The sequence below is a fragment of the Bufo bufo genome, chromosome 1, assembly GCF_905171765.1.
Source record: "Bufo bufo chromosome 1, aBufBuf1.1, whole genome shotgun sequence".
Classification (NCBI taxonomy): domain Eukaryota; kingdom Metazoa; phylum Chordata; class Amphibia; order Anura; family Bufonidae; genus Bufo; species Bufo bufo.
The window spans coordinates 675571121-675597076 of NC_053389.1; the positions used below are offsets into that span (position 1 = coordinate 675571121).

Sequence of the window (25956 nt, forward strand, 5' to 3'; positions counted from 1 at the left end):
TGCGCAGAGTTCTGCGGAAGACCAGGATGGAGGGTATTCCGACTATCCTAGTCACCCTGGGGATTGGCTGTCACGCGTGGTATGCCGACCTCGTTCTCCTTCTAGGAGACGTTCCTGGTCACTGCCGCTCAGAGATGGCCTTCTTTCGCAGAGTCCGGTCTTCCATTGGTATTTCAGGTCTCTTCGTTCGCCGGCGGATGTCATCCGCAAGCCTGCATCGTCCAGGATCTATTCAGGACCTGGAGGTCCTTCCTTGGTTTGTGTGGAAGCTGAAATGTCCGCCACTTCGTTTTTTCTCTCCCCGCGATCCTGTCCCTTCTACAATTAGGGTTGGACCTTGGTCTGGCCTTAGTTCTTGAAGGGTCAGGTGTCGGCGCTTCTATTCTTTCCATCGCCCTCTGGCCCCCCCTGGGGCCGGTAAGGACCTTTCTTCAGGGAGTGTCACATATGGTTCCTCCATACTGTCTTCCTTTACCGTCTTGGGGCCTGGATTTAGTCCTCTCAACGCTCCAGGTTTTTCCTGGAGCCTTGGCGGGAGATTCTCTCCTGCTCCTGTCCTGGAAGGTAGTTTTTTCTGGTCGCTGTCACTTCCATTAGACTGTGTCTGAGTTGGCAGCGCTCTCTGCGGAGAACCCTTCCTCGTTATTCATAGGGACAAGGTGGTTCACCGGCCTGTCCCTTCCTTTCTTCCAAAGGTGGTCCCTGACTTCCATTTTAACAAGAAACTTGTCCTTCCCTCACTGTGCCCATCTCTTTCACACCCTAAGGGAAAGGAGTTACACTATTTGAACGTTGTCAGAGCTCTATTTAGCAGCCTCAGGTTCCTTCCGCCGTCCGGATCCCCTTTTTGTCATTCCGGAAGGTCCTCGAAAGGGGTGGGCAGCCTCCAAGGAGGCAATTGCACGATAGTTTTGGTCTGCAAGTGCTGAACCATACGCACCCGGAGCAGGGTTCTGCCCTTAAGTGTCACGGCTCGCTCCACTAGATCGGTGGGCGCTTCTTGGGCTCGGAGGAATATCGCTTCGGCTGCACAGTTGTGTAAGGTGGCTACTGGTCCCCCTTGCACACATTCAAAAAATTTTACCAGGTGCATACGTATGCATCGGCGGACGCTGCCCTGGGCCGCGTGATCTTACAGGCGGCAGTTTTCTTCGATGCCAGCAGGGACGCTTGCTTCCATGGGTCTGTGGTTTTTCCCTCCCCGTGGACTGCTTTCAGATGTCCCACGGTTCCTGTGTCCCCCAATGAATATGGGCGAGAAAAGGAGATTTTTGTATAACTTACCAGTAAAATCTCTTTCTCGCTCTTCATTGGGGGACACAGCACCCACCCAGTATTGTTGTTTGGTCACAGTTGTGGCATTTGCTGGTTTGATCCCCGTTGGGTCCTTCGGCATGGTTGGTGTTCCATGTTTTTTCTTGGTTGGCTTGCTTCTCCTACTGCGTGTTCACAAACTGAAGCTCTCTCTCCAGGCTGGAGGGGGTATAGCTGCCAGGGGAGGAGCTAACAGCTTTTACTAGTGTCAACGCCTTTTAGAGGACATAGCTATACCCCACAGTTCCTGTGTCCCCCAATGAAGAGGGAGAAAGAGATTTTACTGGCAAGTTATACAAAAATCTCCTTTTTTCAAGTCTCCTTTAGTCATATTTGGTATTGTCGCGTCCGTAACAACCTGCTCTATAAAAATAGCACATGATCTAACCTGTCAGATGAACACTGTAAAAAAACAAAACTAAATAAAAACGGTGCTATTTTTTGTTGCCTTGCCTAACAAAAAATGTAATATAGAGCAACCAAAAATCATATGTACCCTAAAATAATACCAACAAAATTGCCACCTTATCCCGTGGTTTCCAAAATGGGGTCCATTTTTGGGGGGTTTCTACTGTAGGGGTACATTAGGGGGTCTTCAAATGTGACATGGCAACTTTAAAATTATCCCAGTGAAATCTGCCCTCCAAAAAACATATTCTGCGCCCGTACAGCAGTTTACGATCACAAATGGGGTGTTTCTGTAAACTACAGAATCAGGGTAATACAGTTGAAACCAGAAGTTTACTTACACTATATAAAAAGACACATTTGCATGTTTTTTTCAATATCTGACATGAAATCAGAATAAACCTTTCCTGTTTTTGGTCAATTATGATTACCATATCTATTATTATTTGCCAAATGCCAGATAATGAGAGAGAGAGAATGTTTTAAGGGATTTTTATTACTTTCTGCAAAGTCAAAAGTTTACATACATTTCATATATTTGGTACCAATGCCCTTAAACTGTATGACTTGGGTCAAACGTTTTGGATATCCTTCCACAAGCTTCTCACAATAGTTGGTCGGTATTTGGGCCCTTTCTCCTCACAAAACTGGTGTAACTGAGCCATGTTTGTTGGTCGCCTTGCTCGCACCTGCCTTTTCAGCTTTGCCCATACATTTTCAATAGGATTGAGATCAGGGCTTTGTGATGGCCACTCCAAAACATTGACTTTGTTATCCTTAAGCCACTTTGTAACCAGTTTGGCAGTATGCTTCGGGTCATTGTCCATTTGGAAGACCCATTTCCGCCCAAGCTTTAACTTCCTGGCTGATGTCTTGAGATGTTGCTTCAGTATTTTCACTTAATGTTCTTTCCTCATGATGCCATCTATTTTATGAAGTGCACCAGTCCCTTCTGCAGCAAAACAACCCCACAACATGATGCTGCCACCCCCGTGTTTCACAGTTGGGATGGTGTTCTTAGGCTTCCAAGCTTCTACCTTTTTTCTCAGAACGTAACTTTACGGTGGTCATTATGGCCAAAAAGTTCCATTTTAGTTTCGTCATACCACAGGACATGTCTCCAAAAATGTAGGTCTTTGTTCCTGTGTGCATTTGCAAACATGAATCTGGCTTTTTTTTTTATGTTTCTTTTGGAGTAATGGCTTCTTCCTGGCAGAGTAGCCTTTCAGCCCATGTTGATACAGTATTCTTTTCACTGTGGATATTGATACAATTTTGCCAGCTTCCGCCATCATCTTCACAAGGTCTTTTGCTTTTGTTCTTGGGTTGATATGCACATGTCGGACCAAAGCACGTTCATCTCTGGGACACAAAACCCGTCTCCTTCCTGAGCGGTATGATGGCTAGACATTCCCATCTTGTTTGTACAGATGAATGAGGTACGTTCAGGTATCTAGAAATTGCACCCAGGTTGAGCCAGACTTGTGCAAATCCACAATTCTCTTCCTGTTATCTTGGCTGATTTCTTTAGACTTTCCCATGATGCTACACAAAGAAGCAGTGTGTTTCAGGTGTGCATTTAAATACATCCACAGGTGTGTCTCTAATTAACGCAGATGTTGTCAAAAAACCTAACGGAAGCTTCCAAACACATGACATCATCATATGGGCAGTCCAGAATTGTCCAAAATTGTTTAAATGTAAACTTTTGACATTGCAGAAAGTAATAAAATGCCTTAAAGGGGTTGTCCGGGATTGGGGACATTGTTGTGTGTGTACAATAGTCCCCTAAATATTACATTCATGCCTGTCCTACCTTTAACAGACATTTCTGATGCCCCTTTTGCAATTCACAAAATCTTAGCCGGAAGTGCCATTCTTCTAAGAGTCAGTGACGTACCGGGTCCCTTTCTGCAGAGCGAAGCCTCTTCTTCCGCTTCGCAATGAGCCCGGTGACGTCACGGTCAGCCAAAGTAATTACTCACAGCGCATGGATGGGCGGTAGCTAGGCGGTAACAAACCGTGCTAAGCCACGCCCCTCTGGTCCGGTGACTTCACCGGGCAGGTCGCTTTATTATCAGTGAAGGAGGCAGAGTTTAGGGGCGTAACTAAGGGGGAGGAATATGTGCGGCAGGAGGCGGCATATGAATCAGGGGGGCGGATGCACGGAGGAGCAGACAGACACCAGAAACCACGCAATGCTGCTCTGTGCTGGGACCCAGAAGGTAGTGTTGTAGGAAGTTACCGCATACACAAACATAGATGTCAACAATCAGTGGGGACTGTCGGAGCACTGCTGATGTCGAAAAATACATAAAAACATCTGGGGGGACCTTGAAACAGCTATTAATAGTGAGTGAACTGTTTTGTAAAAAAAAATTTGATCCCAGACAACCCCTTTAAAACATTCTCTCTTTTTCTCTTTCTCTCTCATTATTCTGGCATTTGGCAAATAATAATTATGGTAATCCTAATTGACCAAAAACAGGAAAGGTTTATTCTGATTTCATGTCAGATATTGAGAAAGACATGCATATGTGTCTTTTTATATAGTGTATGTAAACTTCTGGTTTCAACTGTAAATATTGAGTTTTATTCGGCTGTTAACCCTTGCTTTTTTAGCAGAAAAAAATGGATTAAAATAGAAAATCTGCCAAAAAGTTCAGAAATTTCATCTACAAGTTCCTTTAGTTCTTGTGGAACACCTAAATGGTTAACAAAGTTTGTAAATTCAGTTTTGAATACCTTGAGGGGTGTAGTTTCTAAAATGTTGCCATTTATTGGTGGTTTCTTTTTATGTTAGCCCCACAAAGTGACTTCAGTCCTGAACTGGTCCATTAAAAATTGGTTTTGGAAATTTTCTTAAAAATGTTAAGATTTGTTTCTAAACTTCTAATCCTTCTAACGTCCCAAAAAAGAAAATGTCATACAAAATGATCCAAACATGAAGTAGACGTATGGTAAATGTAAAGTAATAACTATTTTAGGAGGCATTACTATCTGTTTTAAAAGCAGAGAAATAGAAATTTTGAAATTACCAAATTTACCACAAATTTGGAAAAATTTGCATTTTTTATAAATAAAACAGCATCAGAATGGCTTGGATAAGTCAAAGCGTTTTAAAGTGATCACCACATAAAGTTACACATGTCAGATTTGCAAAAAATGGCCTCGTCATTAAAGGGCTTCTGTCACCCCACTAAAGTGATTTTTTGGGCTAGTTAAATTAGTTATATTGCGATATATGACAATATAATTGTGTTACTTACTTTGATCCAGCAGTTTCTGCAAAAAACGAAGTTTTTTAATATGTAAATTCGGTCTCTACCAGCAAGTAGGGCGGCTACTTGCTGGTAGCTGCTGCAGAAATCCACCCCCTCGTCGTGTTGATTGACAGGGCCAGCCGGGATCTCCTCCTCCGGCCGGCCCTGTCGGCATTTCAAAAATCGCGCGCCTGTGTTCATTCGGCGCAGGCGCTCTGAGATGAGGAGGCTCGTCTCCTCAGCACTCCCTCAGTGCGCCTGCGCCGATGACGTCTTCTATTTCGGTGATGTCATCGGCGCAGGCGCACTGAGGGAGTTCTGAGGAGACGAGCCTCCTCATCTCAGAGCGCCTGCGCCGAATGAACACAGGCGCGCGATTTTTGAAATGCCGACAGGGCTGGCCGGAGGAGGAGATCACGGCTGGCCCTGTCAATCAACACGACGAGGGGGCGGATTTCTGCAGCAGCTACCAGCAAGTAGCCGCCCTACTTGCTGGTAGAGACCGAATTTACATATTATAAAACTTCGTTTTTTGCAGAAACTGCTGGATCAAAGTAAGTAACACAATTATATTGTCATATATCGCGATATAACTAATTTAACTAGCCCAAAAAAAAAAATCACTTTAGTGGGGTGACAGAAGCCCTTTAAGGTGAAAAAAAAGTCCTGAAGTGGTTAATATTTTGTGTTTATTTTATTTTTTTTAAACTTTTTTTTAACTTTTTATTTAATAACAATTAGCCCCCTTAGGGGCTAGAACCTGGGATTGTTAATTCCCTTGTCCTATTCACCCTAATAGAGCTCTTTTAGGGTGAATAGAACCTTACACTCTCCCTGCTGCCCTGTGCTTTTGTGCATAGAGCAGCAGGGAGCTTACCATGGCAGCCAAGGCTTCAGTAGCGTCCTGGTTGCCATGGTAACCAATCGGAGACCCGCAATTTCACTGTTAGGGCTCCAATCGGAAGCTGCCACTGCCACCAATGAGTAGGGGACCCTGTGGCCACTGCCACCAGGGTTTATAATACTGGTGTTGGAGGGGGGCACACTGCGCCACTAATGAAGATAACTAACCTTTTAATACAAATGTAGATGGCGGCAGTATCACATACCCGTCACCCATGACAAGGCGCTGCGATCCCCGTCAATTAACCCCTCAGGTGCCGGGTATGTGATACCGCCGTCAGCACCCTCCGCCTACATTTGTATTAAAAGGTTAGTTATCTTCATTGGTGGCGTAGTGGACACAGTCCCTTCTCCTCCCCTCTCTCTTCTCATTGGTGGCAGCGGCACACTGGGGATGGAGAGACTCCCTCCTTCTCCACTGTGCTGCTCAAGAGAACATGGTGTGCGCTAAGATGCAGCGCGTGCCATGTTATCTGATACTAGGCTGTGCAGTAGCACAGCCTAGTATTAGTAAATTGCAAATCCTGGTATCGTATTGATTGGGTATCGATAATTCAATACCCGGTGCAACCCTATTCCTACTGGTCCATGGTGCTTGGTATGCGATAAATGGGGCCGACTCCAGAGTATGAGAAACATCCCCAAACCATTATGCTTCCAGCTTCCAGTCTTCACAGTGTACTGTGGCTTGAATTCAGTGTTTATGGGTCGTCTCACAAACTGTCTGCAGCCTTTAGACCCAATAAGAGCAATCCTGCCCTCACCTGTCCGTAGAATGTTCCGCCATCTCTCTTTAGGCCAGTCAATGTATTCTTTGGCAAACTGTAACCTTTTCAACATGTCTCAGCAATGGTACTGTACTTTACGAGGGTTTCTTGCAAATAGTTTGTCTTCACGTAGACCTCTTCTGATTGTTGCAGTACTCACAGGTAACAGAATATCTTCTTTGCCATTCTTGTTGTTCTGTGATCTACACAGATGGTAGTATTTCTTTTCCTACCACGTGTTTTTGGGTTTTGTTTGCCATTTTAAAGCATTAGAGATCATTTTGGCTGAGCCGCCAATTATTTTCTGCACTTCTTTATATGTTTTCCCCTCTCCAATCAACTTCTTAATCAAAGTTCTTACTTCTTTGGCACAATGCCTGGAACGACCCCGATCAAGGGCTAAAACCAGCAGGTCCAACATTTGCTGTGCTCCTTTAAATAAGGGCCATATATGACCCCTGTTTCTTCACAGAATGAATGACCTCATTAATTGAACTCCACACTGCTATTAATTTGACCACCCCCCTTTCATTACTCGGCTGCACCTAGTCATGATTTTTTTCCCATGTTGTATTATCTTTTCTGCCAAAAAACAGTAATTAAACACACTAGTGATGAAAGGCTACTTTCACACTTGCGGCAGGACGGATCCGACAGGCTGTTCACCCTGTCGAATCCGTCCCTCCGCTATTTCGCCGTGCAGCCGGACCGCCGATCCGTCCCTTATTGACTATAATAGGGATCAGGGCGTGAGCAGCCTGTTGGATCCGTCCTGCTACAAGTGTGAAAGTAGCATTAGACTGCTGCTATTTTGCACATAAATATTTGGCAATTCAGGTATCAAAACAAAGTTCTTGCCTCTATGGACTCAAGTGCATTAAATATAATTATATGTCACCTCCAGGGATATTACCCATAACCACTCTAGACCACCATTGATATTGGTGTGAGCTCTGTTCTCATCCAAGACCCGCATAACCTAATACTAAGTATTAACAGCTCAGTCCCCCTAGGACCCCAAGCATTATACAAGATACATGATTTCAGCATTTGTGAGAGGTTTATTACAGCAGTTTACCCATTATTTCTGAAACCATTGGTGTGACATAATTACTAGACAGCATTAGGGGGTTTTCCAAGCTTCTGATAGTGATGACTTCCTCAGGATAGATCATATATGATCGATGGCAGGTAAGCTGCAGTAACCCAGCCCGGCCACTGCACTGTGAGCAGAGCTGTGGTTCCTCTTCCATTCAGAATGGCAGTTCCAGTGCCAGAGGCTGCAGGGAACAGCTAAATGTTGGGATGCGGGTTGATGGACCCTCACTGATTTGGATATTAATGACCTATCTTGAGGACAGGTCATTAATATTAGGAGCCGGGAAAAACCCTTTAACTAGATAATATTCTGGCCTTTTACGTTCTTCCTTAACTATAGATCATTTTGTTTCTTCAGATTCATGGCTGCCAACTTTTGGAAACGGTTTACAAACACAGCTGTGGGGGGCTTCCTCCAGTCCGCAGTGCGCTTGAAAAGTAAGGAAATGATTTCACCCTTAATCGTGCTATAATTTTGTTAGAAAATGCAGTTTAAGACACATCTCTCATCAGATTATGCCTTTTTTATGGGCAGGGGCACAATAAGGGTCCATTCACACATCCGCATGAATGGGTCCGGAATCGTTCTGCAGCGTTGCGGAAGGGATCCGGACCCATTAATTCTCTGTGGCCGGAAAAGATGCGGACAGCACACAGTGTGCTGTGCGCATTTCCGGTCTGCGCCCCGAACTTCCGGTCCGCGGCTCTGGAATAAAATAGAACATGTCCTATTCTTGTCTGCAGCTGCGGACAAGAATAGGCATTTTATTGGGGTGCCGGCCCAGTGTTTTGCGGACGTGTGAATGAACCCTAATAAGGGGAAGGTCAGCTCTCCATTAGCCTAAACGGCACATGTAGTTTTGCTAAAATGAGCCATCAAAGAATTACGCAGATTCCTAGTCATTGACTCCTGCTGTATTCATGATGGGAGTGCTTACCCGGCCCTTCTCACAGTGATTGAAGGGCTGCTGTGTCCGCACAGTGGCCCTTTCCATGTAATATACCGCTCTCACATAGGGCAGCATAGTCTTACGACTTAAAGAGGACCTTTCACTAGTTTAAAAACTAACTATATCAGTGGGCAGAGCGGCGCCCAGGGGTCCCCCTGCACTTACTAGTATGTCTGGGCGCCGCTCCGTTCGCCCGGTATAGGCTCCGGTGTCTGCAGCTCCCTCTGTTGTACTGGGCGGGGTTTTTGTATTAGGGTTGTCCCTGGCTATGAGCTGTGCGCTACGATTGGCCAGCACTGCAGCAAGGGACAACCCTAATACAAAAACTCCGCCCAGTACAACAGAGGGAGCTGCAGACACCGGAGCCTATACCGGGCGAACGGAGCGGCGCCCAGACATACTAGTAGGTGCAGGGGGACCCCTGGGCGCCGCTCTGCCCACTGATATAGTTAGTTTTTAGTTTTTAAATTAGTGAAAGGTCCTCTTTAATTACCAAGTGTGGGTCATTTTATTTAAGTGATGCATGGACCTTCTCCTATCAAAGCATACATGTCCATCCTGTGTGGGCACACATGGACCCCTGAATTTTCACCTAATGGTGCAGATGAGACTTTTTTTTTACTTCACAGAGGAAAGCCTGATGATGGTTTCCTTTCTGTTCAGACATCGCTAGATCCTAGGAGGGACCCAATGGCTGTCTAATTTGTTTTATCTTAGGGCATTGTACCATAGGCCCTAATAGGTTAGATAGGGTTCTTTGTAAGTCTGTTCCTAGATCATACCGGGTAATGTTAAAATCTCATCAATTCACTTCCCAAAGCTGCACATTCCAACCCGCTTGCTGCAGCCCCCAGGTTTCCTTTAACCCTTGAGAGCCTGGAGGAAGCTGTACATTGTTTTGTATATTTCCCTTGTGTCTCCTTAGAATCCTAGCTGTATGTCATGGGGTCATGTACAAGCAGCTTTCAGCTTGGATGCTTCATGGACTTCTCTTGGACCAGTATGAGGAGTTTTTTGTCAAACAAGGACCGTGCTCTGGCAATGCCTCTGCCCAGTCTGAAGAAGAAGATGATGACTTAGGTATTGGGGGCCTCACTGGGAAACAGCTACGGGAGCTGCAAGACTTGGTAAGAAACTAGACTAAAAGGTTCCGTCCACCTGCAGTGACCGTTGGCAGAGTGCTCGTTCGGCTGACAGCTACTTCTCCGCACTCCTCCATACACATAAATGCTCAATTCTGCCAAGCGTGTATGTGTTTTTAAATGGGGGGAGAGATGAGAAAAACGCCACCAGACACTTCAGCCAGCTTGTCTCCTGAGAGAAGAAAAGGATTGTGCGTTGAATTTCAACACGCCCTATCCTTATCTCCCCTTAAATAAAAGCGGATTTGGTCAACAAATGTCTAACGTTTATGGCGCTCTAACTTTTTATATCAGGAGTTTACAATTACTTGCAGACAGCATTGTGCTTGTGTATGGAGAGTGATCCCTCTTGTAGACCCAGTTATCTTAGAGAGGAGAAAGGCTGGTTTATGGAAAAAAGTCACAGGATGGGTGATAAGAATCTGATTGATTGGGGGTTTGACCACCAGGGAACCCCATTAATGACGAAAGTCCCTGAGTTCCCCAACTGAATGGAGCAATGGTCTCTCTTGCGCGCTGCTGCTCCATTCATCTTTGGGATGCCGGAGAGAGAGCAAAGTACTGTAATAAGGTTTCGTAGTTAACTCTTTGATTAAAGAGGTTGTCCCATGAATGATGTAAAAGTGAAAATCCTACATAATCTAGTACATAACAACCACTTTCTAACAAATCTTGAACCAGCCCTGTACCTCACATGGATCCAGAGATCTCTCCATTCAAAATTCCAATTGTTCTGCTAGATTTATTTCAAGCTGTCAGCTTATGGGACGTGTCCGTTCAGGGTGTGTCCTTTCTGCTGCAGTTTGTGACAATAGAAGGATCGAACTGAGCGTGTGCTTTCTTCTTAGTGAGCAGGACAGAGAAACTAGAAAAAGAGAAAGCAGCAGGTGGCATTATACAGATAGATTGAATTCAATAAGGGCTCATGCACACGACCGTATGCCCTCTGAGACATACGGTCTGTGAGCGGGCCATATGTCCCGGAGCGGCATACATCGTGTAGGTTACTATGATGCTGTGCGCATCGGGCCACCCGTGGAGCTATTGTCCCGCACTCATAAGATCATATGAGTGCGGGACCTATGATGCTGTGCGCTCCCGTGCGTACCATGTATGCCGCTCCGGGACATATGGCCCGCTCACGGACTGTATGTCTCGGAGGGCATACGGTCGTGTGCATGAGCCCTAACTCAGTAGCTATAATACATTTTTAATAACATGCAATTACAGAAGTATTCAGATCCAGATGCTGGTTTGAAAACTGTAGAATATTTTTTGTGGGAAAACCCCTTAAAGCAAAAAACCCCCATTAAAGCAAAGTGGATTGAGACCACTCCTCAAAACGTAAATTCCACAATTGTGGTTTAGAGTTCTTACAAAAGTTTTGGGGTTTCAGTCTTCTGTTCCCATTCTCTCTCCTTCGGGTGGGTTGGTTCAGTCAGTGCACATTTTTTCGGAAAATGTTATTTGTAATTTGGATTTTCGCTTGGAAAATATATAAAAAAAATAAGGTTAAATGTTATTCTTTTTCATGCTTTGTAATATAACAGCGGCTTATTGAAGAAGAGAACATGCTGGCTCCATCCCTCAAGCAGTTTTCTCTGAGAGTTGAAATGCTGCCATCTTATATCCCTGTACGAGTTGCTGAGAAGATTTTATTTGTTGGAGAATCGGTCCAAATGTTTGAAAATCAAAATTCTAATATGACAAGAACAGGTAAGAAACAATGCACACCCCTGATCTTCTTAGGCTATGCTATACACACATAAATATAGCGCTTCCACGTCCTCTCATTTTATGCTGATCTAACGAAATGAAGGCAGTGTCCAGAGCGCTGTTCTCAAAGGTAATATTGTATTAGGGCTCATTCACACGACCATATGAATGGGTCTGCATCCATTTGGGTGCAGACCCACATCCTTAGTTTCGTTTTGTGGCCCCGCAAAAAATATAGAACATGACCTATTCTTGTCGCAATCGCGGACAAGAATAGACATTTTCTATATAGTGCCGGCCCTGTGCATTCCACAAAACGCGCAACACACATGGCTGGTATATGTGTTTTGCGGATCTGCAATTTGTGGACCGCAAAACACGGCACGGTCGTGTGAATGTACCCTTAAAATGTTAAAATAAGTCCATACACATTTCAGGGGCGAGTACATCCTTCATATCTGAGAAAGGGGCTGGCCGCCCTCAAAACATGTCATATATGGATTTATGTTAATGTTTTAATAAAATATTACCTTTTGAGGACAGCGCTCTGGACCCTGCCTTCATTTCTCCCTTTTGATCACTATTCTGGTTTCCAAGTAAAGCACCAGGCGAGGCGGCAGCTGCAGTCCCTTGTTGTGCACTCATCCTACCCAATTACGGAGTTGGGCCGGTATCTGCACAACTCAGTCTGGTGAGTGTAGTCCGGTTCAATACCATTTTAATTGTTGGGACGGTTTACGCCAGGCATCCTCAAACTGCGGCCCTCCAGCTGTTGTAAAACTACAACTCCCACAATGCCCTGCTGTAGGCCAATACCTGTAGGCTGTTCGGGCATGCTGGGAGTTGTAGTTTTGCAACAGCTGGAGGGCTGCAGTTTGAGGATGCCTGGTTTACGCTATGGAGCACCATGTATTTTAGATCTTTTATCTCATTGTATGCTGACGTTCCTGCTATACACTGTAATAATAAGATATCATTCTGATGTTACGGACCTGTTCACACTTTAGCTCCACTGAATGGAGCTAAACTGTGTTCTGAGACCCAGCTCCGTCTGTCTAGACACCACACCAAGAAGGGACATGTTTATTCTTGGTGTGGCTAGATTTAAATCGGCGAACTGCATTGAAAGTAATGGGAGGCAGACACTAAGCGGCTGCCGTTGGTATTTTGGCGCAGAGTCCACACTATAACCAGGCAGCATAATTCACTGTGTGAACAGGCCATTAAAGGTGTTTTCTGGGACTTTGATATTAATGACCTATCTTTAGATTGATTGATCGAGGTTCAACACTCGGCAACCAGACAGATCCGCTTTTTTTGGCTGGCACTGGAAACTACACATGGACGGAGCTTAATCTGCGAGCGGGTCTCTGGCATCAGTAGTGAATAACCAAGGCAGTTTCTGCCATGGAGTACGTGGCGGATTTTGACAGCATTAAAATCACAGAAGCTAATTTATGGTCACTTGACATTTACTTGATTTCATTTGGCATGTTAATAACAGTCAGACTCTCTGCCCGGCCATGGCTTTTCCACTCTTCTGGTTGGTGAGAACCTGTACCAGACTCCTCTGCAGAGAAACCGCATCATTAGCAAGCAAGAGGTGACAATAGGCCCAAGGGTTATGTAAAAGCAATGGAGGGAGAACCAAACGCCAGGCCCTTCTATGCTGTGTGGTAAACCTGACCCCAAACATGGGCAGACATCCCAACCTGCAAAAACTCATTTCAGGGATTTTTATTTTTATTTTTTTTCTTTCACAAACTTTTTATGACATTTTCCAAACATATGCAGTATCTGCACACTTTGCTCTATGGTGTGGAGGACTGGGCTCATTACCCTGCCCCAAATTATCATATTTATGTATATGATTAAAGGGATTCTGTCACCACCTATAAGCCCTGTGAGCTAAACATCTGCTCATGTCCAGGGTAGCATTCAGATTTTTAAGGTGGCCTTATAAAAGCTATTTGTGGCTTTATTCTGCGGAAAAACAGGTTTTACTAACCTGTCAATCATTTAATTAAGGTGCCCAAGCAGGGGAGGTCTGTGGATGCATGGTGCCCGGCCGCACGCATCGCTGTTCGTGCCCAGCGCCGCCTTCTACTCCTCAGTGCCGCCTCTCCCTCTCTCCCTCCCTCCCCCTCCTCCCGCTTTGAGATCCCGCGCGTGCACACAGGCTCAGCCTGATGCGCCGTTGCGGACTGCTGGCATCGGCTTCTTCTTGCACTGTGCGCACGCGCCGAGAAGGGGACACTGCTACAGGTTGCCGGAAAGGTTTACTGCGAGTAAACTAGAGATGGGAAGTTCGGATCTTTCAAATGAACCGATTCATGAATCGAATCTTCGGTTCATTCGCTGAGCTGACAAGAAGCAAGTGAGCCGAAGCTTAGGTTGCGTATTGCGCATGCACGGATGCTTCGATTCACTTGCTGACTCGCTGAGTCGGCTCTTGGTCGGAGTCAGGAAGTTTATTCTTTAAAACCCTGTGTGTAAATTAATATAATTAAAATGGAGGGTTAAATGTGTAAATGTATTTTCAAAAAAATGCATCTCTCTCAATAGTTATATAGCTACTGAATGAGACAGAAGAAGGGATGCCTTTAACATATAGATCTCCTTGAGAAGCCTATTTGACCCTAAAGGGTTAATTCAACCTGTAATCTAAATTCTGTGTCCTGTCACTTCTCTTATCTCTCTGCTCTGCTATCAGTAAACCTTTCCGGGATATATTCTTTCACATGCGGGTGTCAGGGAGCCGCTATCTAATAGCAAGAGACTCCCTGAACGTCCGGGAGACTTGAGATCCCTGCATGGGACACCCATATAACAATTCCGTAGTAATATTACAATGTCCTAGTTATTAAAGGAATTGGGCTTTAGATTCTCACTGTCTTCACCATTTGTTTCTTGAGCAGGTTCTATATTGAAAAACCAGGAAGATAGATTTGCTGCAGAATTGCATCGGTTGAAGCAGCAACCTTTGTTTAGCCTGGTGGATTTTGAGTCAGTTCTTGACAGGATCAGAAGCACTGTAGCAGAGGTAAGAAGACTTTTTCTGATTCTCTCCAGTGGCAAAATGTCTTCACAGTGTAGATACATGTTACGTGTTGGATCCCTGTGCTAAGAACATGATTAAAAATCAATAGTATACGTTTCAGGGACCATTCACACATCCGTAGAATGTGTCCGCACCCATTCCGCAATTATCTGGACCGGGTGTGGACCCATTCATTCTCTATGGAGCAGGAATGGATGCGGACAGCACACAGTGTGCTCTCCGCATCCGCATTTCCGAACCGCGGCCCCGAACTTCCGGTCCGCGGCTCAGGAAAAAAATAGAACATGTCCTATTCTTGACCGCAATTGCGCACAAGAATAGGCAGTTCTATGGGGGTGCCGGTCGGGTGTATTGCGGATCCGCCATACACTACGGACGTGTGAATGGACCCTGAGAGATTTAGTTTGCTTAGAATTAGGGATTGAGAGAGATGATTAAACCTGTGCATGATTAGTTCATGAATGTGTAAAGCAGGACTATATTCTATATCAGTGATGGGGAACCTTTTAGAGACAGAGTGCCCAAACTGCAACCCAAAACCCACTTATTTATCGCAAAGTGCCGACATGGCAATTTACCCTGAATACCACAGTCCAATACAGTATATCTTCAATGTACTTTATCATTTAGCTATAACAGCCTGCCTACATTCAGTTTGCTGCCTACGATGTTCATAGTGCGCCCTGCGCTGATGAATGGCAGGAAAAGTCTAAGGCATATTGGTACACCATAGACTTTTTTCAGGGTTCGGGTGCCCACAGAGAGGGCTCTGAGTGCCGCCTCTGGCACCCGTGCCATAGGTTCGCCATCACTGTTCTATATGGTGGTTATGTGCACCGATTCATAAAATCCAGCACAGGACAGAGATGATCATAGCTCACACCTGCAGGAAGTTCCACCACCTTTGCTGACCTCTGGCACAGGAAGAGGTAGGTACATATGAATGGCTACTGACTGGCTGCTTAAATAGTTACTAGAGGAGTACAGTGGTAAGGAAACGTCAAGAAGGAATGTATATTACGGACCATAACTCATCCCTAATTTATAACCGTGCTTTTAAAAGGAAAGCCCACCCAGCTAGGCACTTGGGGGCTATTTTTCATAGGAAGAAAAGTGCTTTTCCTGGAATGGAATAAACACCCAGATGACATAAAAGTGTGGTTATAATGCTTCTACAAGGTTCTGATGGCCATTGCTGGTAGTTACATTAGTGAAATTTACGTGACAGACTCCCTGTTCACATCTTTATTGTAGCTTTTAGCAGACGCACTTCAGACATCAGCAGCACCCTGCAAACCCCATTGATGTGTAATGGGGTCTGTCATTTTGTTGGGAAAAATAGCGCTGCATGCAGTTCAAATTTTCCCATCAAGAATGACCAGCTACTACTAGAGATGTGGACAGAGTCTAATACATTACAAAACCCAGATTGTCCAGAACCTATTTTGCAACAAGAAGCTTTATATCCGTGACTAAAGATTTTCTCGCTCGTATCATTGGGGGACACAGAAGACCATGGGTGTAGCTGCTGCCACTAGCAGGCGACACTAAGCAAAAAAAGTGTTAGCTCCTCCTCTCAGCTGTACCCTTCCTGCAGACACTGAGCTAATCAGTTTTAGCTTAGTGTCTGTAGGAGGCAGACATTTTTTCTGCAGGTCTGCCAAAGTTTTTTCCTTTTTGTTTTATTTTTCAGGTTCGGGCTGCAGGTGGGCTCTCACCACCTGTTTTTTCCTACACTTGAGGGGGGAGACCAGCGGGTCCTCAAGCCTGCTGCTTGTTCCCCACCTCTGGAAGACAAGGAGGAACAGTGGATTTCAAATTCGCTGTTACCCGCCAGTTACAGTGTCACCTTGGCTACTACTTCTGGAAATCTCCCCTGTTACCGGTGTAGCTGCCCTCCCCAAGGGGCAGCACACTGAGGAAGGTGACACTTCTGGAATCACAGTGGGCAGAAACCATCTGGGTAAGTATATTACCTACCTCCCCTGCTGGCCCACCTTGTGCCTGAGCCCCCCTTCTCCTGTGTTCTCCCTTGGCCCCTGTACCCGGCCCCATCCAAACCCTGCGAGCCAGTCCCGGCGGTCGCATGTCTCCTTGTGCGGCTGCCGCTTTTCTACTCGGGGCATCGGTACGCACTCCACTCCCCTCCTTACATCGCAGTTTCCCAGTGCACTCCACTCCCTCCTTACCTCGCCGCCCCGCCCCCAACCAAGTTCTTCCGATCGGCCCCACCTGTACCCACTAGGCCGCATCTCCCAGCGTGTTTTGGGGGCGGGATCTGTATTTTCAGAGCGTGAAAATTTCGCGCTTATGCCTTCGCCCCACCAGCTGCCCAATAAGCTCCGCCCCTGCCTTCTGCTAACCCCTTCCTTGCCTCAGTACTACTGTGCTGAGGAAAGTGCTTACTGGGCTCTCTGCCGAGGCTTACAGTGCTGGTCATTAGTACAGACAGATGTGGGTTCAGTTCCCCTAGCTCTGTTTTGTTAGAATTGAGCTGTATGTAAAAAAAATAAAAATAAAACTATTTATTATTAACCCTTGGAGCTATCTGGTCCTTCTGAACCTAGTTTCCCACGCCATTCTGTAGGCAGAATTTCTTTACCCTACCGCTGGATACATACGTCCTATAGCGTAAGTGGAATCCTGGCACTACCGCTTGATACCGCACTCCCTGTAGCTTCCCTCCTTCTATAGGCGGAGTAGTTACACTACCACTGCATTCCGTGAGTTCTGTCACATTCCCTTCCCTTCTTAGGCGGAATATGTGCGCTCATCACTGGACCCTGTACATTCTATAGCATTTCCCTCCTTCCTAGGCGGAGTAGTTGCCCTTGCACTGGATGCCGTACAGCCTGTAGCATTTCCCTCCTTCCATAAGCTGAGGACTTGCACTACCACTGGCTGCTGTACAGCCTGTAGCATAGGCAGAGTAATTGCCCTTGCACTGGATACCTTACAGCCTGTCGCATTACCCTCCTTCCATAGGCGGACTAATTGTCCTTGCACTGGATGCCGTACAGCCTGTAGCATTACCCTCCTTCCATAGGCGGAGTAATTGTCCTTGCACTGGATACCGGAAAGCCTGTAGCATTACCTTCCTTCCATAGGCAGAGTAATTGCCCTTGCACTGGATGCCGTACAGCCTGTAGCATTACCCTCCTTCCATAGGCAGAGTAATTGCCCTTGCACTGGATGCCGTACAGCCTGTAGCGCTACCCTCATTCCTAGGCGGTGTACTTGCTCTACCACCAGATACTGTACAGCCCATTGCATTATCCTCCTTCCATAGGCAGCGTAATAGCACTACCACTGGATACTGTACAGACCGTGCCATTACCCTCTTTCTGTAGGAGGAGTAATTGCACCCCCACTGGCTTCTGTACGGCCTGTACCATTACCCTCCCTCCGTAGTGGGAGTATTTGCACTTACTCTGGGTACTGTACATTCTGTAGCATTACCCTCCTTCTATAGAGTAATTTCACTACCACTGGATCCTGTCGCATTACCCTTATTCCTTAGACGGCGTAATTGCACTTCCACCGGATACTATACGTCCTGTTGCATTGCTCCCTACGCAGGCGGAGTGATTGCACTAATGCTGGATATCATCTGTCTTGTCAGTTTTTCCACTTATATAGGTGGTTTACTTGCACCGTAGTCGCATACTGTAGATCCTGTAGCATTATCATTGGATCTTGGACAGACTGTCGCATTACCCTCCTTCCTTAGGCGGAGTATTGCACTTCCACCGGATACCATACGTCCTGTTGCATTTAACCCTCCGCAGGCAGAGTAATTACTCTTATACTGGATATCATCTGTCCTGCTTCCCCCCTTCTATTGGGGGATTAGCTGAACCACAATTGCGTGTTAGAGATCCTGTAGCATTACCCTCCCCCATTGACTGAGTAGTTGCACAACCAGTAGTGCTTGCACTACCAGTGGACCCTGTACATCTTTTCACTCCTTCCGTAGGTGGAACGTCTGCTCTTCCTTCTCAGGTGGAGTGTTGCGCTAGCACCAATTATTAGTGGCTATTGCTGTTGTCCTCATTTTCAGGTGGAGTCTCTCCTCTGACCCTAGAGGCCATAGTTGTTGCTATCGCCTCCCCCCTATGAGGCAGTCTTTGCGCTGACCATAGATATTCTGGCTACTCCGGTTCCATGGCTACTACTGCGTGAACCCTTCCCAGGGGGACTTTTTGCGTTGATCCTTCAACTGCAGCTTACATGACGCATGGGCGGCGGACGCTACATTTATGGTTTTCTCCACATCCCCTTCCTCCATGTGGAGTATCAGCTCTGGCATTCCGGCGGTATGTACACAGCACTCCTCCTTCTAGGCATGGTGCCTTCTCGTTATTTCTAGTTGTGATCGTGTCTACATTTTCTTCTGCCACAGGGGGGCACTTTGCTTATGTTCTGCCATGACACGCTGCGGCTGAGGGGTTTGCTCACTACTGCTGGGCATTAGTACGTTTTCTGTACCTGGTATAACCTACCGATTTCTATAGCGCTGGCTATGGGTGGGCGATCAAACTATATAAATTTGGCCAACGATAGAGGTTTCGTTTATATCGCGGTAGAACATGGCATGCGCCGTACTCGGCACGCACCATGTTCTCCTGAGCCGGCACAGTGGAGAAGGAGGGAGTCCCTCCCTCCCCACTGTGTGCGGCTGCCGCTGACCACCAATGAGAACGGAGGAGGAGGGGAGGGACTGTGGCCACTACGCCACCAATGAATATAGTTAATATGCCTGAATACAAACGTAGCCTGCATGTGCCGGCCATATCCCATACCCGGCCTCTATTACTGCGCGGATTAATTGCGGCGGATCACGGCGCGCAGTAATAGAGGCCAGGTATGGGATATGGCAGGCTATGTTTGTATTCAGGCATATTAACTATATTCATTGGTGGCGCAGTGGCCACAGCCCCTCCCTTCTACTCCCCCTCTTCTAAGTATTATATTAATACCACATTGGCGTTTTCCTGGGGGAACATTCTTATGAAGAAACCCCCTTGGCCGTAGGTCTGAAGGGGACGTTTTTGATCCCGGAGGACACTCTTTCCCTATCATGTTACTCCCCAATTTTTTTGGCAGTTTTGGGTTGGTACCACTGCCTTGTTCCCTCTGGGTTTCTTCACTTCCTTCAAGAATTTTTTCTTGTTGGCCATTCTCATGCCTGACTTCCAGGTTCTCTAGCCCTGACTTGTTCGACGTGGTTCCGCTGGAGTGTTCTTCTCTTCTGGCAGTCTGGTATGGTGTGTGGGGCATTTGCCTTCGGGCATCCCTATTTCTTCCCCCATGGGGGGCAAGTTTTGTCACATCTGCAGTTCTTTGGCCCTTAAAATCCAGACGCCATTTTCAATTAGTCTTCTTCCAATCAGTATTCCACTGAGTGTTTTTTTTTTTTTTCCCCCTGGGGTTTTAATCCTTGGGCATCACTCCTTAGCAGTCCTCTGGATCCAGGCTACGTATTTCTCTCCTGTATCTTCCACAATCGCTCCGTTGCTTCTGGTGACTGACTTGTCTTCATTCTTGTCCATCTTGTAGATATTCTGTGTGCTCTCCACTTCTTCTAAAGTCTCCTAAGCTGTGACTTATATTCCCTGAGCTGTTCTTTCTTCTACCCAGCCGGAGCCTCTGTGTATTCAGCCGTTTTCTGGCTGGCCTTCTGGGGAATGGGTCTTTCTGTCCCTTTTCAGGGTTCCTGGTGTGTCTTTCCCCCGCATTTCTGTGCGGGGCCTTATGACCGGCCTTTGGTTCGTTCTGTCCTAGTTCCCTCCCCATAGTATTGCTCTTTAACGTTCCATGGTCTTCTGTGTCCCCAAAGATACGAGCGAGAAAATAGTATTTTTTATGCTTGCCTGTAAAATCCTTTTCTCGCTGAGTTCATTGGGGGACACAGCTCCCACCCTGTATGTACATTGCTGCTTCTCCTAGATGAGCCCTTCTGGTTCTTGATGATGACCCATCTCCGGTTTTCTTCCTTTTTGTTTTCTGTTGGCTTCCCTTGGCTGCTCCTACTGCTTTTGTACAAACTGTTTAGCTCAGTGTCTGCAGGAGGGGTATAGCTGAGAGGGGGAGCTAACACTTTTTTTGCTTAGTGTTGCCTCCTAGTGGCAGCAGCTAAACCCATGGTGTTCTGTGTCCCCCAATGAACTCGGTGAGAAAAGGATTATTACAGGTAAGCACAAAAAATCCTATTATCTTCTATCAGTATGTATTATACAGTGCTGCTGCAGAACCTCATAATGCATATTTCTGCTTGCCCGGTAACAATAGGTATACATAGATGAGCATCTTTGCTCTTCATACCTTCAGCACTACAAGTGACTTTCAGGGAAGCCTAAATATTGTCTGTATTTTTCTTGAAGTGTTGTGTTCTCTTCCTTTCAGCACTTGTGGAATCTCATGGTGGAAGAATCTGATTTGATAGGGCAGTTAAAGGTAAGGGCTGACAATTGTGTTTTTACAGCCTACCAATCTCTGGTTCTCATTCAGACTCAGACTTTCCAAACTTAGCAAGTATCTAAGCAGTCCTGAAAGAGAGCCAAACTTTTGTGGAGCACTGGACTTCTTTAATTGTCACTGATATTGTTTCTTACCACTAGTGTCACTTTCATGGCATTTTCCCTATATAGAATGTGATATGAAAATGCATGAAAAAAATGCCAAGAGCTCCAGAAAGCTGCATTTTTTAAAAGAAGGCAGAAAGACAAAAAACTCCACTGAAGGGGGTTGTCTCACTTCAGCAGAGTGGTGATCATGCTTGCACACTATAGGAAAAAGCACCGGCCTCTCTGGTGGCTGGGAGCACACATAGGCATGCATACGCAGCAGCTCCTTTCCCGGCCGCCTCAAATCTGCGCTGCAGCGGTGGTCATAACCCCTAGATACAAGCAATGTATAATATGATGGAAAAATGTATCTGGCCAGCAAAGGAGACAATATGGACAATTGCAATACCTTAGTAAGTGCCTTGTCGTAACTTTTTCTACATGATTGTCATTTGCTGACGTGAGATAACCCATTTAATGAACAAAACCAGAAGTGGCAAAAAAAAAAAAAAAGAAGCAGTTGTGTGTCCTGTCTTTCATATTTCTCATAGACCTTCAGCCCCCATCTGGAGCTGGCATTTGTATAGCAAAAATGCCACTAAAAATGCAAAAGTGAGGAAAATTGCCAGCTAAAACATATGTGTAAAAGCAATCTATTTGTGACCAGACAAACCAATTGGAGCATAGGCAGTTTGAACATGCCGGTTTCAGGCTGTGAATACCACTCTGGAGATCAGAGCCTGTGCCCTTATGCCCCCATCATGCCCTCACACAGCTACGTTGGAGAAAAAATAAAAACGTTTAGGATGTTAGTATATGATGATGTAAAATATAACTTATTTTTTATTTTAAAAAAAGTGATTTTATGCTGCAAAAGTGTGTGTGTGTGCGCGTGTATGTGTGTGTGTGTATATATATATATATATATATATATACACACACAGTACAGACCAAAAGTTTGGACACACCTTCTCATTCAAAGAGTTTTCTTTATTTTCATGACTATTAAAATTGTAGATTCACACCGAAGGCATCAAAACTATGAATTAACACATGTGGAATTATATACATAACAAACAAGTGTGAAACAACTGAAAATATGTCATATCCTAGGTTCTTCAAAGTAGCCACCTTTTGCTTGGATTACTGCTTTGCACACTCTTGGCATTCTCTTGATGAGCTTCAAGAGGTAGTTCCCTGAAATGGTTTTCACTTCACAGGTGTGCCCTGTCAGGTTTAATAAGTAGGATTTCTTGCCTTATAAATGGGGTTGGGACCATCAGTGGCGTTGAGGAGAAGTCAGGTGGATACACAGCTGAGAGTCCTACTGAATAGACTGTTAGAATTTGTATTATGGCAAGAAAAAAGCAGCTAAGTAAAGAAAAACGAGTGGCCATCATTACTTTTAAGAAATTAAGGTCAGTCAGTCAGCCGAAAAATTGGGAAAACTTTGAAAGTAAGGGCTATTTGACCATGAAGGAGAGTGATGGGGTGCTGCGCCAGATGACCTGGCCTCCACAGTCACCGGACCTGAACCCAATCGAGATGGTTTGGGGTGAGCTGGACCGCAGAGTGAAGGCAAAAGGGCCAACAAGTGCTAAGCATCTCTGGGAACTCCTTCAAGACTGTTGGAAGACCATTTCAGGGGACTACCTCTTGAAGCTCATCAAGAGTGTGCAAAGCCGTAATCAAAGCAAAAGGTGGCTACTTTGAAGAACCTAGAATATGACATATTTTCAGTTGTTTCACACTTGTTTGTTATGTATATAATTCCACATGTGTTAATTCATAGTTTTGATGCCTTCATAGTCATGAAAATAAAGAAAACTCTTTGAATGGGAACGTGTGTCCAAACTTTTGGTCTGTACTGTGTGTGTGTGTGTGTGTGTGTATATGGTGAAAAAATTTGTAGTCCTTTATTCACCCACGCAACGTTAGAGTCCACTTACTGGGACCGTTCTCAAGCCCAGTAAGCAAGTCCTAGTAAGTGGACTGAAACATTGCATGGGTGAATAAAGGACTACACCTTTTTACACCATATGGAAGTGCCGCGGTCTTTTTATTTATTCTTTGATGTCTGGATACTTCTAAACTGCTGGCACTCCTTTCTTTTTGCTACTGATAGTGCTGCCCGATATATATATATATATATATATATATATATCATGGAGAACAGAATAAAACACTGACAGAATTGCAATTTTTGCACACCTTACCTTCCACAAAATGGTATAAAAAGCAATCAAAACATCATATGTACCCCAAAATGGTACCAATAAATGCTACAGTTTTTCCCTCAAAAAACAATCCCTCACACAGTTACATTGCTGAAAAAATAAAAATGTTATGGATGTTGGTATATGGCGATGCAAAATATAACTCAAGTTTAATAAAATGTATTATTTATTACTTAGCAAAAGTAGTAAAACATTAAAAAAAACGATATAAATTTGGTATCGCCATAATCATATCGACCCAGAGAACTAAGTTATTTTATCCTATACACCACATGGAGAACCCCATAAACAAAAATAAAAAAAAAACACTGACCGAATTGCAATTTTTTTCACACCTCACCTCCCAAAAAATTGTATACAAAGCTATCACAAAGGCATATGTATCCCAAAATGGCACCAATAAAAACTACATCTTGTCCCGCAAAAAACAAGCCCCTACATAGCTCAGTCACAAAAACAGAAAAGTTATGGCCCTTAAAAAGATTACAGCAAATTCCATGTTAGAAAATCCAGGCACAGCTCCTTCCCTTCTGAATGCTGCCTTATTCAGGAAAAAATTGTGGGGGGCATTTTCTCCTGTTAACCCTTGTGAAATCGAAACATCTGGTACTAAAGCAACATTGAAAATGTAATGTTTCATTTTCACAGTCAAGTGTTTCTAGATTCTTTGAAACACTTGTTGAGGCATATCGCTCACTGCACCCCTCAATAAATTCCTTGAGGGGTGTAGTTTCCAAAATGGGGTTACTTTTTGGAAGTTTTCACTGTTGGAGTATCTCGTCTCTTCAAATTCAACATGGTGCCCAAAAATCTGCAGAGGCAAAGGGTTAATGGATCACAGGCAGCTAACTTAATCTAGATCACTGGACAAACAGGGATGCCCAACCTGCGGCCCTCCAGATGTTGCAAAACTACAACTCTCAGTATGCCCGGACAGACTACAGCTATCATCCTACAGCCGGGCATGATGGGAGTTGTAGTTTCACAACAGCTGGAGGGCCGCAGGTTGAGCATCCCTGATTTAGACAGTGAGACCACTTGCACTCTACTGGAGCTGAATGTTCATGAAATAAAATGGGTGCGATCACTAATGCATGGGACATATTCCACAGCTGACCGTGTGGTAACCTTTATTATGACCAGTGTATTGTGGATAGCTTGGTATTTAATGTTGCTTTTTATTCTGTTTCTAGTTACAAAAAGATATCGCTTTGTTTTTCCAGATTATAAAAGATTTCTACCTGCTAGGAAGAGGTGAATTGTTTCAGGCTTTCATAGATATAGCCCAGCACATGCTGAAAACACCGCCTACAGCCGTCACAGAACACGGTGAGTGTGAGGCGCCACTCATTGCCTGGTATGGGCCGGGGTCCTCCCAGGTACTGTATTTGTACAAAACAGGAACTCCAAAGCAGAAATTGCACTGACACTGCTGGCCCTGCATTTATCAGTGCAGTTTCCGAGTCTAGAAGGGGTAAAATACATGTGGTGACATCATTGAGATGTGACTATTTAGAGGTCCTGCATACTGGGTCTCCTACACTAAAAACTAGGAAGGCAAGAGAGGAGCCCAAAGAGCTCTACTGAAACACTCCTTCCACCTTTGCCCCTGCCAGTCCAGGATTTGTTTGGAATGGGGAAAGTATGGCTGCCAGTGGGGGGACAGTGGTACTGCCCTGCCAGGGGAGGGGTAGAAGGGAATAAATGCTTTTGCAAAGGTGGGAGGGGCATAATCCTCTTATCAGTCAGGGTGGGGTGGAAAGGTATTTGGTGCTGCTAGGGGGTATTATGTGTTGTGCATAGTGGTTGGCACTGTTGGGTGTAATATGGTGCTGCACTGTGGTATTTGGCACTGGTGTGTTCCACTGCCAACTACCTAGGGGTGTCCACTATACATGTCACAGAGGTGCTGATCCCCACATCTATATTCTTTCTCAAACAATTTGAGGGTGGCATTTTAGTGCTGTGGCAACAATGATTGGAGTAGACCTACTGATTGACATGGCTGTCCTCATAAGGGGACCTGTGGATTTAACCCTGTATGGGGAGCCACCGTATACATGTCCTAATGTAAAGCTAATTTTGAAACTACTCATCTAATTTACATATATTGTTCTCCATATATCTTTGGTGCCACACAGACATAAGCGGACAAATAATGGTTCTGTGTTCTTTCATTGTATACAGTACCTTGGACTCGTAGATCACATAACAGAGCTTATCTATGTACAATATCCATTACAATTGCTTTTTTCTTCTTCTCCAGATGTTAACGTAGCCTTCCAGCTCTCAGCGCATAAGGTTTTACTCGATGATGACAACATTCTCCCCTTGCTCCATTTAACCATTGATTACCATGGAAAGGAGCAGAAAGGTATGCAGCGGTGTATTCTTTTTAGACAGTCATTATCTGGTATTCTTTTCATCACCAGTGGATATTTGTCTTATGTTGGTACAGATAGTGGGAGGCTTTGTGTCCGTTTTATGGCATAAAAATGTTGCAAGTTTGCAGCATGTCATTTGTGTGTGAC

At 45.1% G+C, this 25956-nt stretch overlaps 1 protein-coding gene across 1 annotated transcript in view; it reads left to right on the forward strand.

Moving 5' to 3' along the window:
• TUBGCP4 (tubulin gamma complex associated protein 4) overlaps positions 1 to 25956 on the forward strand; it is an 86955-nt gene that overhangs the window by 33082 nt on the left and 27917 nt on the right. Inside the window, exons 6-12 of the mRNA XM_040414083.1 lie at positions 8112 to 8191; positions 9629 to 9830; positions 11396 to 11561; positions 14480 to 14604; positions 21028 to 21078; positions 24649 to 24754; positions 25692 to 25799. Coding sequence (XP_040270017.1) covers positions 8112 to 8191; positions 9629 to 9830; positions 11396 to 11561; positions 14480 to 14604; positions 21028 to 21078; positions 24649 to 24754; positions 25692 to 25799 — 838 coding nt within the window. The remainder of the gene's footprint in view (positions 1 to 8111; positions 8192 to 9628; positions 9831 to 11395; positions 11562 to 14479; positions 14605 to 21027; positions 21079 to 24648; positions 24755 to 25691; positions 25800 to 25956) is intronic.